General features: G+C 46.8%; 1 protein-coding gene across 1 annotated transcript in view; it reads left to right on the top strand.

Moving 5' to 3' along the window:
* Positions 1 to 555: 555 nt before the first annotated feature.
* Positions 556 to 13,594, top strand: part of RASSF5 (Ras association domain family member 5) — a 66,109-nt gene continuing 53,070 nt past the window's right edge. The window contains exons 1-2 of the mRNA XM_073319765.1: positions 556 to 973; positions 1,744 to 1,862. Of these exons, the coding sequence (XP_073175866.1) occupies positions 880 to 973; positions 1,744 to 1,862 (213 nt within the window). The 5' untranslated portion in view covers positions 556 to 879. The remainder of the gene's footprint in view (positions 974 to 1,743; positions 1,863 to 13,594) is intronic.

The raw sequence follows: 13,594 nt of genomic DNA, 5'->3' as shown, positions 1-13,594 counted from the left end.
CCTGAACAAGGTACTGTACTGAGTGAAAAAAGAAAAGGAGTACTTGTGGCACCTTAGAGACTAACCAATTATTTGAGCATGAGCTTTCGTGAGCTACAGCTCACTTCATCGGATGAAGTGAGCTGTAGCTCACGAAAGCTCATGCTCAAATAAATTGGTTAGTCTCTAAGGTGCCACAAGTCCTCCTTTTCTTTTTGCGAATACAGACTAACACGGCTGTTACTCTGAAACCTGTACTGAGTGAGTGACTCTTGTGTGCTTATCACTCTTACGGTACTCTGGGAACTAAAACATACGGTATTTCCCCTGTGAAGAATGTGTCTCTGGTTTATCTGATCAATTAGGGTTTGAACAGGAAAGAAAAACCCAATATTTTCCTTCCCAAGTGTCCCGCATAGAAATAAAAGGAAAGAAATGGGAAGAGAACACTGCAAAGCTTTTCATTGCTCATGGCAACAGAGGTTTAGAATTACTCTCTTCCCCGCTGTTCATGGGTAAAAGTACTCGCTACTCTCCTGGAAGCATGGCTAATGTCATGTGTGTACTAGGGCAAGCGGGCTTTGTTTTCATGTTTAATTACAGTGCTTGTCACGCTTTGGGTTTCTGGGTTATTTCCCCCCCTTTCTCACGGTGCGTCACCAAGTGCTAATCTCAAGGGCTCACCTGCCTCTCTGCCAGTGTCTTAGCGTAAATGGGAGTAGGGTTTTTTTTTCTCCATTATTATTTTTGCCTTTATGCGTTCTGATGGCAAACAAATGTTTAAGGCAAGTGCTGAGGCAGCAAAGCCTGTGTAGTGTTGAGCGTTGCATGTAGGCGAGGCTCTTGGGACACGCGACTGAGAATTCCGTTAGCAGATCGTTTTTCGGTCTGACGGCTGCCATGTGGGGCACTGAGACGGGGACCTGGCGGTGGGGCTGGTCTGCAGAGTGCCACGCGTACTCGGAGCGCTGTGAAAACCAGTTACGTCGCCAAGGTCATTTGAATAACCCCTATGCCAAGCCAATACTGACAGGCTTCTGTTCACTGGTAAAGTGTAAACTTCAGCCCCTTAACATTTGTGATTATTTGGTGCTTCTCTGATACCTTTTGTCTCAGGATATCAGGGTACTCTGCAAATAGTAGTGAAAGCCTCAATACCCCCATGAGAGTGGGGTGTATTATTACCCTCATTTCACATATGGGTAAACTCAGTGAGGTCATGATTTGGCCAATGTATCATAATCTAAATAGTATAGTCAAGAATAGGACCTAGGAGTCCTAAATCCCGGTTTTCCAACCATTAGTCTGCAACAATTCCCATTAACTAGTCTTTATTGGTACTTGCTGTGTACAGCTGTCTGGTTTGCACATGCATTTGCATGCTTGGTCACAATAAATGTGCATGCAAATCACCAGTTAGGCATCTGACAGGCCATTTATGTGTGTCATTGTAGTAAATGTTTGTTTGCACATCACCTAGAACAATGGGGCCTGAGTCCTGTGTAGGTTTTGGAGGCATTACCACAATGGAAATAATAATTGTGGCTGCAATTTGGGGTGGGTATATAGGCGGGCTTCACTTGCAGTTGCAATGGTGCCACCCTGGACATTGGGTTCTGTAACTTTAGAGTTTGACCTTCAGCAGAAATCTGATGCCTTTTATTTCTCACTGTTTCATTGTTCTGTTTTTTATTCCCCTTTAAAACCATTCGTTATTTCTAAAGCATCCTTCAGTTTTGTTTGTTTTTTTTTCCCCCTGCTTAGATTGCAAATATACCTGCCATCAGGAATGCAGAAGCCTGATTCAGCTGGACTGCAGCCAACAAGGACAGCCCAGGAACAAACCCTCGCCAGAAAATACACTGACGCAAAACTGCAGCCAGGTACGGATTGGGGAGTCCCTGTGCTGGGTGGCTGGTGGGAGGGAAATGGGAGTTTTATGGCGGGTTGGGGGTGTTGCTTCTCTGGCAAGCAGCTGCAGAGAGAGGACGGCGTGGCATTCTCCTCTTCTTTAGTGCTAATGACATTTCTCCAAGACTCAAGATTTTTTTTAAGCACCTCCCAATTAAATTCCTGTCCCTTCAGATTTCAGATATCGAGCTCTTGTCCCCTTGTGGTTTTAGCTTCTCTACTTAGTTTACTGGGGAGGATTTGCCAGCGGGGAATCAAATCATGCTTACGAGGCAGGTAACCAGAAGAAGCTGTCTGATTATCCAGGGCTGTTACTTGGGCGGGATGGAGCGTGGGGTCAGCTTGCGCTCTGCAGCATGAAATCTGATTATCCCATTCTGTGTGTGCACAGCTACAAATGTTGGTCAAGAGCCCTAAAATGATCCAGCCCTGCTTAAAATGCAGTCATCGCGACGGCTGCTTAACCTTGCACAAAAACCAGTGTGTGTCTGTTCCTTGCGCGGCTTTGAAAAATCTCAACCATTCACCCTTACAGAAAGGGTGGTGGGTTCATCAGTGACCGCCACTGGGCAGGGACTTGAGTTTTTGCGCCCAATCCTGGAGAAGGATGCCACAGTGCATTGCAGCCCCAGCTCAGCAAGGGTACTGAAGCAGATGCCTAATTATAAGCACGCGAGCCGTTCAAGTGAAGTCCATGGGAGTACTAGGGTGACCAGATGTCTCGATTTTATAGGGACCACCCCAATTTCGGGGGCTTTTTCTCATATTGGCACCTATTACCCCCCACCCCCCGTCCCGATTTTTTTACACTTGCTATCTGGTCACCCTAGGGAGTACTCCGATGTTTAGTTAGGCCTCTACGTAAGAACTTACGATCCAAAGAAATAGAAAGGGTCATCAGTCGCATTATTCGCTTTGTTTCTAAAATCTTCCCCTGCCAAATGAATGAGGCAAAATATTACAAGGCTGTTCCAGTGTCCGTTTATCCCACAGTGAAATTCACAGTCATAGTCTTTCACTGGCTTCATGCAGGATATTAGTATCAAGTGACAGCAGCAAGGCTTCCCCAGAGAAACGTTTGCCCAGGTAAGAGATGGCTCCTGCTGCCTGGAGGATGGATGTCAACAGGAGAGTAAGAAGTTGGTGTCAGGGAGACACATCCACCTCCTCCATGATGGTTGTGGCTGTGCTGTACCCTCCCCATCCTTAACGTTGCTCTGAGATGTAAAGAGGAGGCTAACACCAGAAGCATGGTGAGTGTCTGGGCAAAGGCAAGCAAGGAGCAAAGGTTAGACAAACACATGTCGGGGGGCTCTGGATAATACTTAGCTCTGCCTCAGTGCAGGGGAGTGGACTAGAGGACCTGGTGAGGTCCATGCCCATTCTACATTTCTGTGATGCTATGATTGCTGTTTGATGCTGGCCTGCCAGGCACAGGCGTAGGAATAAAGGACCTGTTGGCTGAGTTGGGTATATGTCAGCCTAGTGCTCCTGTTTGGTGTGGTTTCCCTGCCAGATTCTTGTTAAGTTCCTGGCTGCAGCAGATCCTTTGTGCACATGGTCAAAAGTCCCTGCACATTGTCACTAAGGAGGAAAGCTCTTGGGATGGGGCTGTGGCATGTTCACGTCACCCTGTACAAGGCCTGCTGGAAAGTCGTTGCATGTCCACCACATCAGGCAAGTCTTGGCTACTCCCTAATCCCGGCCATCGCCAAACCAAATACCAGCAGGAAACCTGCAGGGCTGAGCTGTCAGGCTTTATTGAAGGGGGTCATGTTGCAGTCAGCCCTGCTGGATGAGCTGCTGCTTTGAGTTGCCTGTTACCCAAGTGTATTTAGTGAACCGTTCAGACTCCACTGATTCCATCCACTAGAGGGCAGAAGTGCTCAGTTATGTGTCAGAAGTCGCAAACTGCGATGGGTAAATGAGATTCTCCTATAGCTGCAGTCGGTTTTAGAGAACAAGGACAATGGTGAGCTCAGTCCCTTCTTTTGTCATGAAGTCCCGAATGACTGTGGATCTATTCCTCTTCTCCAAGTTTCAGATGCCTAGATTAGTCCCTCTGTGCTGCATCATTAATCTGCTGGTATTTGTGCCACAAAGGGAGGTGATTTAAAGCCGGTCATGGATGACTTTTCTGCTTAACCATAGAAACGGCGTTAGGTTGGCAACAAAGACCTGCGGGCACCGTCCACGTGTAAATAACGGGTTTTGGACCATGACCTGCTGGTGTCAGTAGCATTGCCAGCCCTGGGAGGTTGGAAGGACTGGACGTTTTGTGGTTGAGGCGGTCTCAGTGTTCCATTCATCATGATTAGGGCCCGACCAAATCTGCCATCCATTTCAGTCAATTTCACAGTTTCAGATATTTAAATCTGAAATTTCACTGTGTTGTAACTGGGGGGGGTCCTGACCCCAAAATGGAGTTTTTTTGCCGGGGGCGGAGGGGAGTTGCAAGGCTATTGCGGTGGGGGTCTTGGTATTGCCACACTTCTGCTCTGCTGCTGGCGGTGCTGCTGTCCCCAGAGCGGGGCTCCCATCGAGCAGCTGCGGAGCTTCCTGCGGCCAGAGGAGGTTCCCAGAAATGCGTCTGACTTGCCCTGGGAGTGGGCCCTGCAGGGAAAGAGGAAGTTATGGTCCCCCCCGCAGCCCAGCTGGGACTAGCATCTGGAGTCTGACACAGGGTAAGAGCCCCCAGGCCGGCCCCTCCCCTACACTCGCCAGATTTCACGGGGGAGATGAGATTTCACGGTCTGTGATGCTTTTTTCAAGGCCGTGAATTTGGTAGGACTCTAATCATGATAGTTTGAGCAGCAGAAGAGTTTCGAGAGGGTGGTCCATTGTGCTAGGGGCTGTACATTCATCAAGTAAGAGACAGTCCCTGCCCCAAAGATTTTACGGTCTGAATAGACACGGCAGGCAAAGGGTGGGAATAAAGGAAGGCTTGTCCCCTTTTCACAGATGGGGAACTGAGGCATGGAGAGATGAAGTGACTTCCTCAAAGTTACACATGGAGTCTGGCAGAGCAGGGAATTGACCCCAGATCTCCTGAGTCCCTGTCCAGTGCCTTAACCAGAAGGCCACCCTTCTTTTACCAAGAGTTCTACTCATCCATATTTGAGCTGGTTCATGAGCAATGAATATTGCAATAAACTGGGGCAGATTGTGTCCATTTTAGGCTACCAGAACTTGATCCTCTGAATGACATGGCTGGTTTATTTTTTGCAGTTCGTGGGCTGCAGTGGGAGGCAGATTGGTCACTGGGCTGCAGTGGTTGAGTACTGACCTAGATATCCAAAGTCACCGAGCCTTTGGAAGGTGGCATCTCCTCCCCTCGGGAATGCTCACCTAGGAATGAATGTTCCTGTTCTGACAGCGCTGCTTTAGCACTGTGACCAAAAATGGTCTGAACAGTCTGATCCGATTACCAGAGAGAGCGATAGCCTGTAAATTCTGAAGTGCAGGCAAAAACAAATATGCCTCGAGCCCATGACAGAAGCCAACAAATATCAGTAGGGATCTAAATAGCTAAGCTGTACCTTAATTAAGTAAAAACTGGCTCCTGCGGACAGGTAAAATCAGCAGGTCCTGTTTGGTTTGGACAGGTCAAACTGCGTGTTCTAGCAAAAGTGGAATGAGACCGTATCCTTTTATCAACAAACTGCTGCATTCCAGCTTTCGGGCCCGTTCCCCGCACTCTCCTTTTATGAGCAGACCTCTCCGATTGCCTCTTTCTTACGAGGCCGCTTCTCAAGAGGTAGAACTTTGCACGGCACCCCCGGTACCTAGTTCACCTGCCGTGCCCAGCAATGGCATTTCCTAAGAGAGGTTCAGTCAATGCTGATGGAAAAAATCCACCACAGACCAGTTGCATGTCAGGTCAGCAAGAAGTCGGAGTGCAGAGTGGCCCATCCAGCTTTCAGTGGTTCTTGATTGCCAAGGAGAGGTCATTTTGGTGTGCAAGGATGGGAAAATCGCTTTAAGGAGAGACAGCGCTGTTACTCCAGTACACTGCAAACAGCCAGGAGCATTCCCTGCCCCAATCTAAATAGACAAGACAGGCAGTAATCGCTGGTCGACCACAGGTAAAAGGTTAGGAAGTGCAAAACTTGGAAGTTAGCACCGATGAGACTTCCCTTTCTGCACTTCCTTGCCCTAGGACTTTGACCTGATGTTTGCAACGTACCCATTATTATTATTTAATATGCATGCTACCAAAGGTCTGCCTGGCACTCTGAACATCCAAGTTCTGTGCCCTGAGGATCTTGCCGTCTAAAGCGCTGAATCAGAGAGGTGGGAGTGGGTATAGCTGGGTGGGACTGGTGCTAGAAGGTTAAAGGAAGGAGCAACTTTTAAGAAGAAGCAGAGGGAATTCCTGTTTTCAGAGCAGAAGAGGAACTTTGGAGCCCCGTGCACAGCACAGCAATGTGCCCCAAACCTCTCTGCAGCTGGAGGGGGCCCTGCTGCTCAGTGTTGGTTTTGCAGGAGGACCAGTGTCTTCCCCAGCAGTGTCGCCTGGGGGAGCTGGGTGGTAAGTGATGCTTGGAATGGCATGCATATGTGTTTGCACTGTGAGTGCTGCGGGCAGCCAGGAAGGTGCAATGTGATCACTTTGGTACATGGACAGCATTTCAGGGCACAGCAGGTTGCAAAGGAAATGCAGCTAAATAGCTCGAATACACAGCTGTTCCCAGTGTAAGGGGAGAGAGATTTTACGCTGATTATTTCATCCTCTGTGTTCACCTGGTGATAGCAAATACTCAGTGAAATCCTCTCACTTGTTGTGTAATTGGAGCTGATCCAACATATGTCATTCTTCAGAGTAAAATTAACATCCCTCTCAGAGCACGAAGCCAATTTTATATGGGGAACTGGTCCAGCCTGTGGAGGGAGGCACTCTGTTAGCCTATGAACAGGGCACAGGGCAGCTCGTGCTTTACACTTTCCCCATTATATATGGGGAAACTGAGGCACAGAGAGGGGAAGTGAATTTAACAAGCTGGGCTCGATGCAGGAATGGTTGAGTTAAATTCTCTGCCTGTGCTGTGCAGGAGTCATAGAGTTGAAGGCCAGAGGGACCACCAGATCCTCGAGTCTGACCTCCCTTATGTCACCGGTGGCCAACACCACCCTGCACCCAGACACAATTACAGCCCACAGGAGACTCGACAGTTGTGCCACAGGCAGAGCGCAGGAGTGACTGAAATGCACCAATGCCCGAGGCCTCTGCAACGTCTGGGAATTGAGGAAGTGAGGGAAACCCAGATAAGTGACCCACACACTGCAGAGGAAGGTGAAGAACGCACTCACGTAGTTAAACACACAGATAGAAACAGACCCACACAGATAATCCTGGCAAGTGACCCCCCACACTCCACAGGAAGGTAAAAAACCCCAAGGTCACTGCAGGTTTGACCTGGAGAAGAATTGCTTCCCAGCCCCGCACATGGCGATGGGTTAGACCCTGAGCAAGTGAGCAAGAGCCAGCCAGCCAGGCACTTAATAGAGAATGCTCGGTGCCACCTCAGAGCCCTGGCTCACCCCGTCCAGTGTTCCATTTTCAGCCATGGCCATCTCTGATGCTTCAGAGGAAGGTGACACAAAACCCCAAACCCCAGAATACAGTGGTGGGGCGGGGGAACCCTTCCTTACCCCCTGTGGGTGATCGACTGAAGCCCTGAAGCATGACGAGGTCAGACTAGTTGATCACAATGGTCCCTACTGACCTTAAATCAATGAATGAGTGACTTGCCCAGGGGAAGACAGTGAGTCAGTGGCAGAGCCAAGAATAGAAGCCAGGCCTCCTGACTTCTAGTCCCTCTCAAGTATTCTTACTATGCACTGATTTGTGGGCCACTGGACCTGTTGCTGGCTGGCTGACTGACTGACTTGCTGTCCCCAGATTCCTTCTCCATGGTGACCTTTATGGAGCTGATGCACAGTTGCCACATGCACCCGCTCTGCAGCTCCCCCACCGCATGGTGCAGAAATGGGGGTGGGGAGGCTTCTGCAGACCCTACTTGAGTGGGCGAGTTTCATCCTGTGACAGTGAGCTCTTTATGCAAATGCTAACACTAATGGGGTGTGTGCTTTGGTTGGGTCCTGCACCCAGCTGCTGCAGTGATAGGCATGGCAGAAGCACCTGGCTACACAGACAGACTTGACTTATGGAGTCCTCCCTTCTACTGGGTTTTTAACGGAGCTGTTTAAAACCCAAAAGGATAAAACTTGGCAGGCGGGTTGTAAATGCTGGCACCGTGATTTATCATTCTGCAAAAAGGACTGTAGGTTGATCAACGGTGAATCCATTCACAAAAAAAAAAAAGGAGGGATTTCTCATGCTGGCTTCTTAAAATTGCTTTTGATGAAACATTGCTAACGATGGAGCTGTGATGTTTTGAACCGTTTTATCCCCTTCTGTAGCTGGGACCTTTTTAGTATTTTAGTTTTGTAGGAATATGAGGGGGAAATCCTTTAAAATGAGCGATTTATGGAATATTCGTGTCACTTAAATGATGAAGGGTTGAAATCTCCTTTTTCCTCTGGCTCTCATTTAAGTTAGCAAATACCTGTATTCTCCTTACACTTATTATTATTTATTAATCACATTTATCATGTTTAGTGCCTAATGACTGACCAAAAATGGGGCTTCAGTGTGGTAGGTGCTGTACTAGGCTTTGTCTTCAGAGAAGCACCGTCCCTCCCTGAAGAGCTTATAGTCTAAATAGCCAAGACAGACACAGAGTGAGGGAAAGGAGTATATAACACATAATAGACTTCTAGAATTTGGTGCACCGCTCTAGCCACAAGCCACATATCCAATGGGCACCTGTGCCATCTTAAAACGGGCAGAGAAGATGAAAGGTATGGGGAGGGACTGTACCATACAAGTAGGCTTGGAAGAATTAGGTTTTTATCAGGAAATGTTGATTTCACCAAACACACAAACAAACTAAAAGATATTTCTGTCGACATTAACTGAAATTTACAGCTAGATAAAGTAAGAAAAACGCAGCTCGAGAATTTTAGTTTCATTTAAGGGTATTTACTTTGCATATTTTTGACCGTGATGTTGACCATTTTTCAACACTATAAAGCTTTAACTTTTTTAATGTCAACATCTACGGTAAATAATTGTCTTCCCCCCCGCACTCCACAATTTCCTGCAACTGTGAAAATTTAAATCAATAAAAATAAAAAAGCTTAAAAATTCATACTTTTGTGCAACTGTGAAAATTTAAAGATTAAAAAATAGAAAAAATGCTTAAAATAAGCATTGATATCCTTTGAAATTATATATTAAAAAAAAATCAAATCAAATTCTGCCAAGCCTGCATGCAAGCAAGATGATACACGTTCAATCTGAACTTAATAGAAATCTCAGGAGTAATAGGGGTTTAATTCATTTGTAGTAATGAATGTGAATGCAGCCACTCTCTTCATATCGTGCAAACCTTGGTTGTGCGCCTTGGCTCTTATTTTCCACCTGTTCTTGAACAATTTTCCAATGTTTTAGGCACAAACTGTTCTGTTTTCCAGTTTCCATTTGCTCCACTTTCCACTTACTGTATCTCCAAGAAACACGGGTTGGTTGGCGATTGTCGTTTTTAGTGGATAGTACAAGCAGGGGGGCTGGGACAGTTTGTATAGTGGGGTGCGGAGAGCCATTGAACCAAACTGTAAAACCTTTATATGATGGAAACAACTTCAAGCTTCAGTGCCCCCCTGCCCCCTAGTTCTAGCAACTGTGAATACCAGGAAGTATATGAATTGAGAGGGAATCGGAGAAGAGCAATAGAAATAGTGAAGCAGCAGGAGAAAGTGATTTATGATGAAAGGTTAAAAGATCTGAATATGTTTCATTTGGCCAAACGATGACTCTTGGAGAACAAACATGATGAGCAGCTGCGAGTAATCCTGCAGGGTGCAAGCTCCAAGGGGGGCAGTAATTTGTTGGGGTGGTTTAAGGGAGTGTGACTGCCATTACCAGGATGAAATTTAAGAACAAGAAAATGTATCTGTCTTAGAGTTTTATACTGCTGCCCATCTGGGTAGTATCTGGGTGCCTTCTGTGTCAAATCAATAGCAATAGTGAAATCCTTAGTGGACTTCATGGCGTCTCTGGTACTTCTCCCTTTTGTCGGGGGGTCAAACCTCTGCTTGGAGTAAAGGGTTTTTTTGAACTGTGTGTGTGTTTAGAGGTAGATTAAAGTTAAGGTGGTGTATCAGGGAAAACTTCCTGTTGGTGGAGAGTATTCTACTGGAGAATAGTTTCCCAAGGGAAGTCCCAGAATCTTTATTGCTTGCAGTGTTTAAAACAGGACTAGATAAAGCCTTGCTGGATATACTGCACACTACCAGTCCTGTACTGACTGGAGGTATAGGTTCATTGGCATCTCTACCTGCTGCGTAATTATTTTTTTTTTACGATATCCTTAACCCTTCCAAAAAATTGGGCTTGTTTAGTCTGGAGAAGAGACGGCTGTGCAATTTAAGTGCAGAGAAAATTCTTACAAGGAGGAGGGTGAAAAATTGTTCTCTTTAACCTCCGAGGATAGGACAAGAAGCAATGGGCTTAAATTGCAGCCAGGGCGGTTTAGGCTGGACATTAGGAAAAACTTCCTGTCAGGGTGGTTAAGCACTGGAATAAGTACTAGGGAGACTGTGGAATCTCCATTATTGGAGGTTTTTAAAACAGGTTAGACAAACACCTGTCAGGAATGGTCTAGTTATTACATAGTCCTGCCTTGAGTGCAGGGGCTGAACTAGATGATCTCCCAAGGTCCCTTCCAGTCCTACATTTCCCTGATTCTGTGATTCCAAACATGAATTTATGTTCCCCTCAGTAGAACAGATTGGGCTCCTTCAAGATCTTTGTTTAGTGCAGAGGTGGGTAAACTATGGCCCGTGGGCCACATCCGGCCTGCGGGACCGTTCTGCCTGGCCCCTGAGCTCCCGGCCTGGGATGCTAGCCCCTGGTCCCTCCCCTGCTGTCCCCCCTCCCCCGCAGCCACACCGCCACCGGGGCAGCGATCTAGCCCACTGCTCATGTCGGGCAGCGCGATGGCATGGCTGGCTCTGGTATGGTAAGTGGGCGGGGGCAGTTGGATGGGGGTGGGGTCCCCGGGGGGCAGTTAGGGGCGGAGGGTCCTGGGAGGGGACGGTCAAGGAGCAGGGGGGGTTGGATGGGTCGGGGGCCCTGAGGGGGGCGGGAAGTGGGAGGGGGTGGATAGGGGACGGAGGCCAGGCTGTTCGGGGAGGCACAGCCTTCCCTACCCGGCCCTCCATACAGTTGTGCAATCCCAATGTGGCCCTCAGGCCAAAAAGTTTGCCCACCCTGATTTAGTGGATTCATCTGTGTAGGGGGAGCTGTCTTTGTGTGCAGGGGGTGATTGATAAACCCGTAATGATCAGCTGCTGCTCTGCCAGCTATCTACAGCAACCACAAGCCCATTAACTCAAATAGCAAGTTCATCTTCTATGGCCAGGGATTTAAAAATCCAGCCAGGGCAGTCTGACATCTCCACACCCACTGTCAACCACCGAACGTAGCTAAGAAGTAATTTGTCATTCCTGCTAGATGACTGAGGCACCCGGCCCGCCTGCTCAGCCCCTTTGCATGTACTCATGCAAAACTGTAAATGGGGAACGTGCTCATTAAAAGGACATTATATTTGTGCTTACTGTGCAAGGAACAAACATTAGGAACTGGCTGGCCATCCAGTTTTTCTGCTGATCTGGATTTTGTGGCGTAGAAGGTTCCTGGTTTGGGGCTAGCTGAAGTATTTACTGTATTAATTATTCAGAAGGAAAATATGTAACTGTGTTGTCACTGTACAGCAGAGAAGGCAGCCATGGGAAATTATGAACTGGGTATATTTTGAGACCATAAGAATAAATCATGTTTGAAAACTTCTTGTGGTGGTGGTGGTTGTGTTGTCCCCCTCCTCTTCCTTCCCCCCCCCCCCCCCCCCGTTGACTGGATGTAAAATTGTAACTCTTCCGTCATAAACTCTATTAATTTTTTCAGTGATATTTTAAATCAGCTAAAGCAAACCAGTGGATGCGGAGTCAAATGGATAGGCTCCCTAGTGCTGAAGTACGGGAGCTTCTGGGACACAGGCCTGAGAGTCGAGATGTAGGTTCTAATCCCAGCTTTGCCATGGACTCACTTGGGGTGCGCTGCTCCCCTGTGCAGAGAGCTAGCACAAGGTTTAAGCAACAGTTAAGCCCTCTGTGCAGGGGTGAACTTCACTCTGTGCACTGATCATTTAACTTCTCTGCACCTTGATTTCAAACAAAATAAGTGAGACTTTCCATGCAAACTGCATTGCATTTGTGCTGCATCCCTCATTCTGCTGTCTTCGAGCCTGGAAATCATTCGGGACTCAAAAGCAAATGGAGGGGGTCTAAATTTAGATATGACCTACCGGGAGCAAGTATTTTTGCTTTCTTCTTCCTTACTTTTTCTTTTTAAGTTATGCATTAAAATAAGCATGTAACTAGATTCTCCACTGAGCCTTGAATGCTTTTAATAGCAGAGAGTACGCTCTATGTATACTCTGTCTATTTCAAACGTATCAGGGTTTCCACTGAGTCAGAATGTGTATCAAAAGGCTTGTTTCATCTTCAGAGTGACAAAACAGCCAGTGCATTATTGATAGCTCTAATAACAAACACAGAGTCTGTGTATCACAGCAATTCATCATTCTGACACTTCCTTGGTGCCTTCCCTCAGTTCAGCCCAAAGGGAGGAGCTTTCAGTGACAAGGAAGCAGAACTGCCCCCCCCCCCCACACACACACGGAAATCTATCAAACCGGCTAGAATCATCACTCAGGGATTAGGATTCATATCTTCTACCTGCTCATTAAAAAGTTTGCTCCAGCAAACTGTGCCTTTCTTTTTCTTAACTGTTCCCATGAAAATATCTAATTCATTCTGCACCTGAAGCCATAGACTCCCCAAGAGAGGAGAATCTAGCAAGAAGGAGGGAGATGTTCTTTGATATCAATCACCTGCTGGAGATAGCAAATCCGTTGTTCGTACCATATTCCATCAGGACTTGTTGGCCGGAACGTTAGCTCATGTTCTCTCCATGCCCCAAGTCGTGTCAGAAACAAAACAATAGTAAAATGGATTAGTTATTTGATTCAGATGCTTTGGGGGAGGAGGAAACCTTAGCAATAAACATAGATCTTACTTGCATTTTCAGGAATGCATCTGTATCTGTGAATCTCCAGTGTGTTACCTAATTAATGGGGAAAAGCAAAGTTTAAAAAATAATCCCCTGTCAACAAAAGATGGGAAAGGATAAGAGCTGTATCTGAATTGCAAGCTCATATTTGCTGCTTAATCTTGACCTGTAGAGCTGAACCAGATTCCAGTCATGTGTTTCTGTTGGTCATGTAGTGTTGGCTTCTGGAAGGAAGTGGAAGATCATGAAGGAGGAAGGATGATGAAGAAACCATATCAGAGCACCAGGGAGAGATATGGAATTTGTTCGTGAGCTATTTAATGTGTGGGGTGAAAAAATCCTTTGGCAGCCCATGTTGCAAACTCAGGAATCTTAAAACTGATTCAGAGTTGGCAAGCAATAAGTGTGGTGTTTAAATGTAACTGAGCTAGTGAAATCAAAGGGATAGCCACTTACTTAACACATAGTTAATACTTAATATTGCATGTTAACAATGCTTCATATTTT

Source organism: Lepidochelys kempii, chromosome 21 (assembly GCF_965140265.1).
Source record: "Lepidochelys kempii isolate rLepKem1 chromosome 21, rLepKem1.hap2, whole genome shotgun sequence".
Classification (NCBI taxonomy): domain Eukaryota; kingdom Metazoa; phylum Chordata; order Testudines; family Cheloniidae; genus Lepidochelys; species Lepidochelys kempii.
Note: the sequence above shows the minus strand (reverse complement) of the source record. Positions and strands in the feature narration are given on the sequence as shown.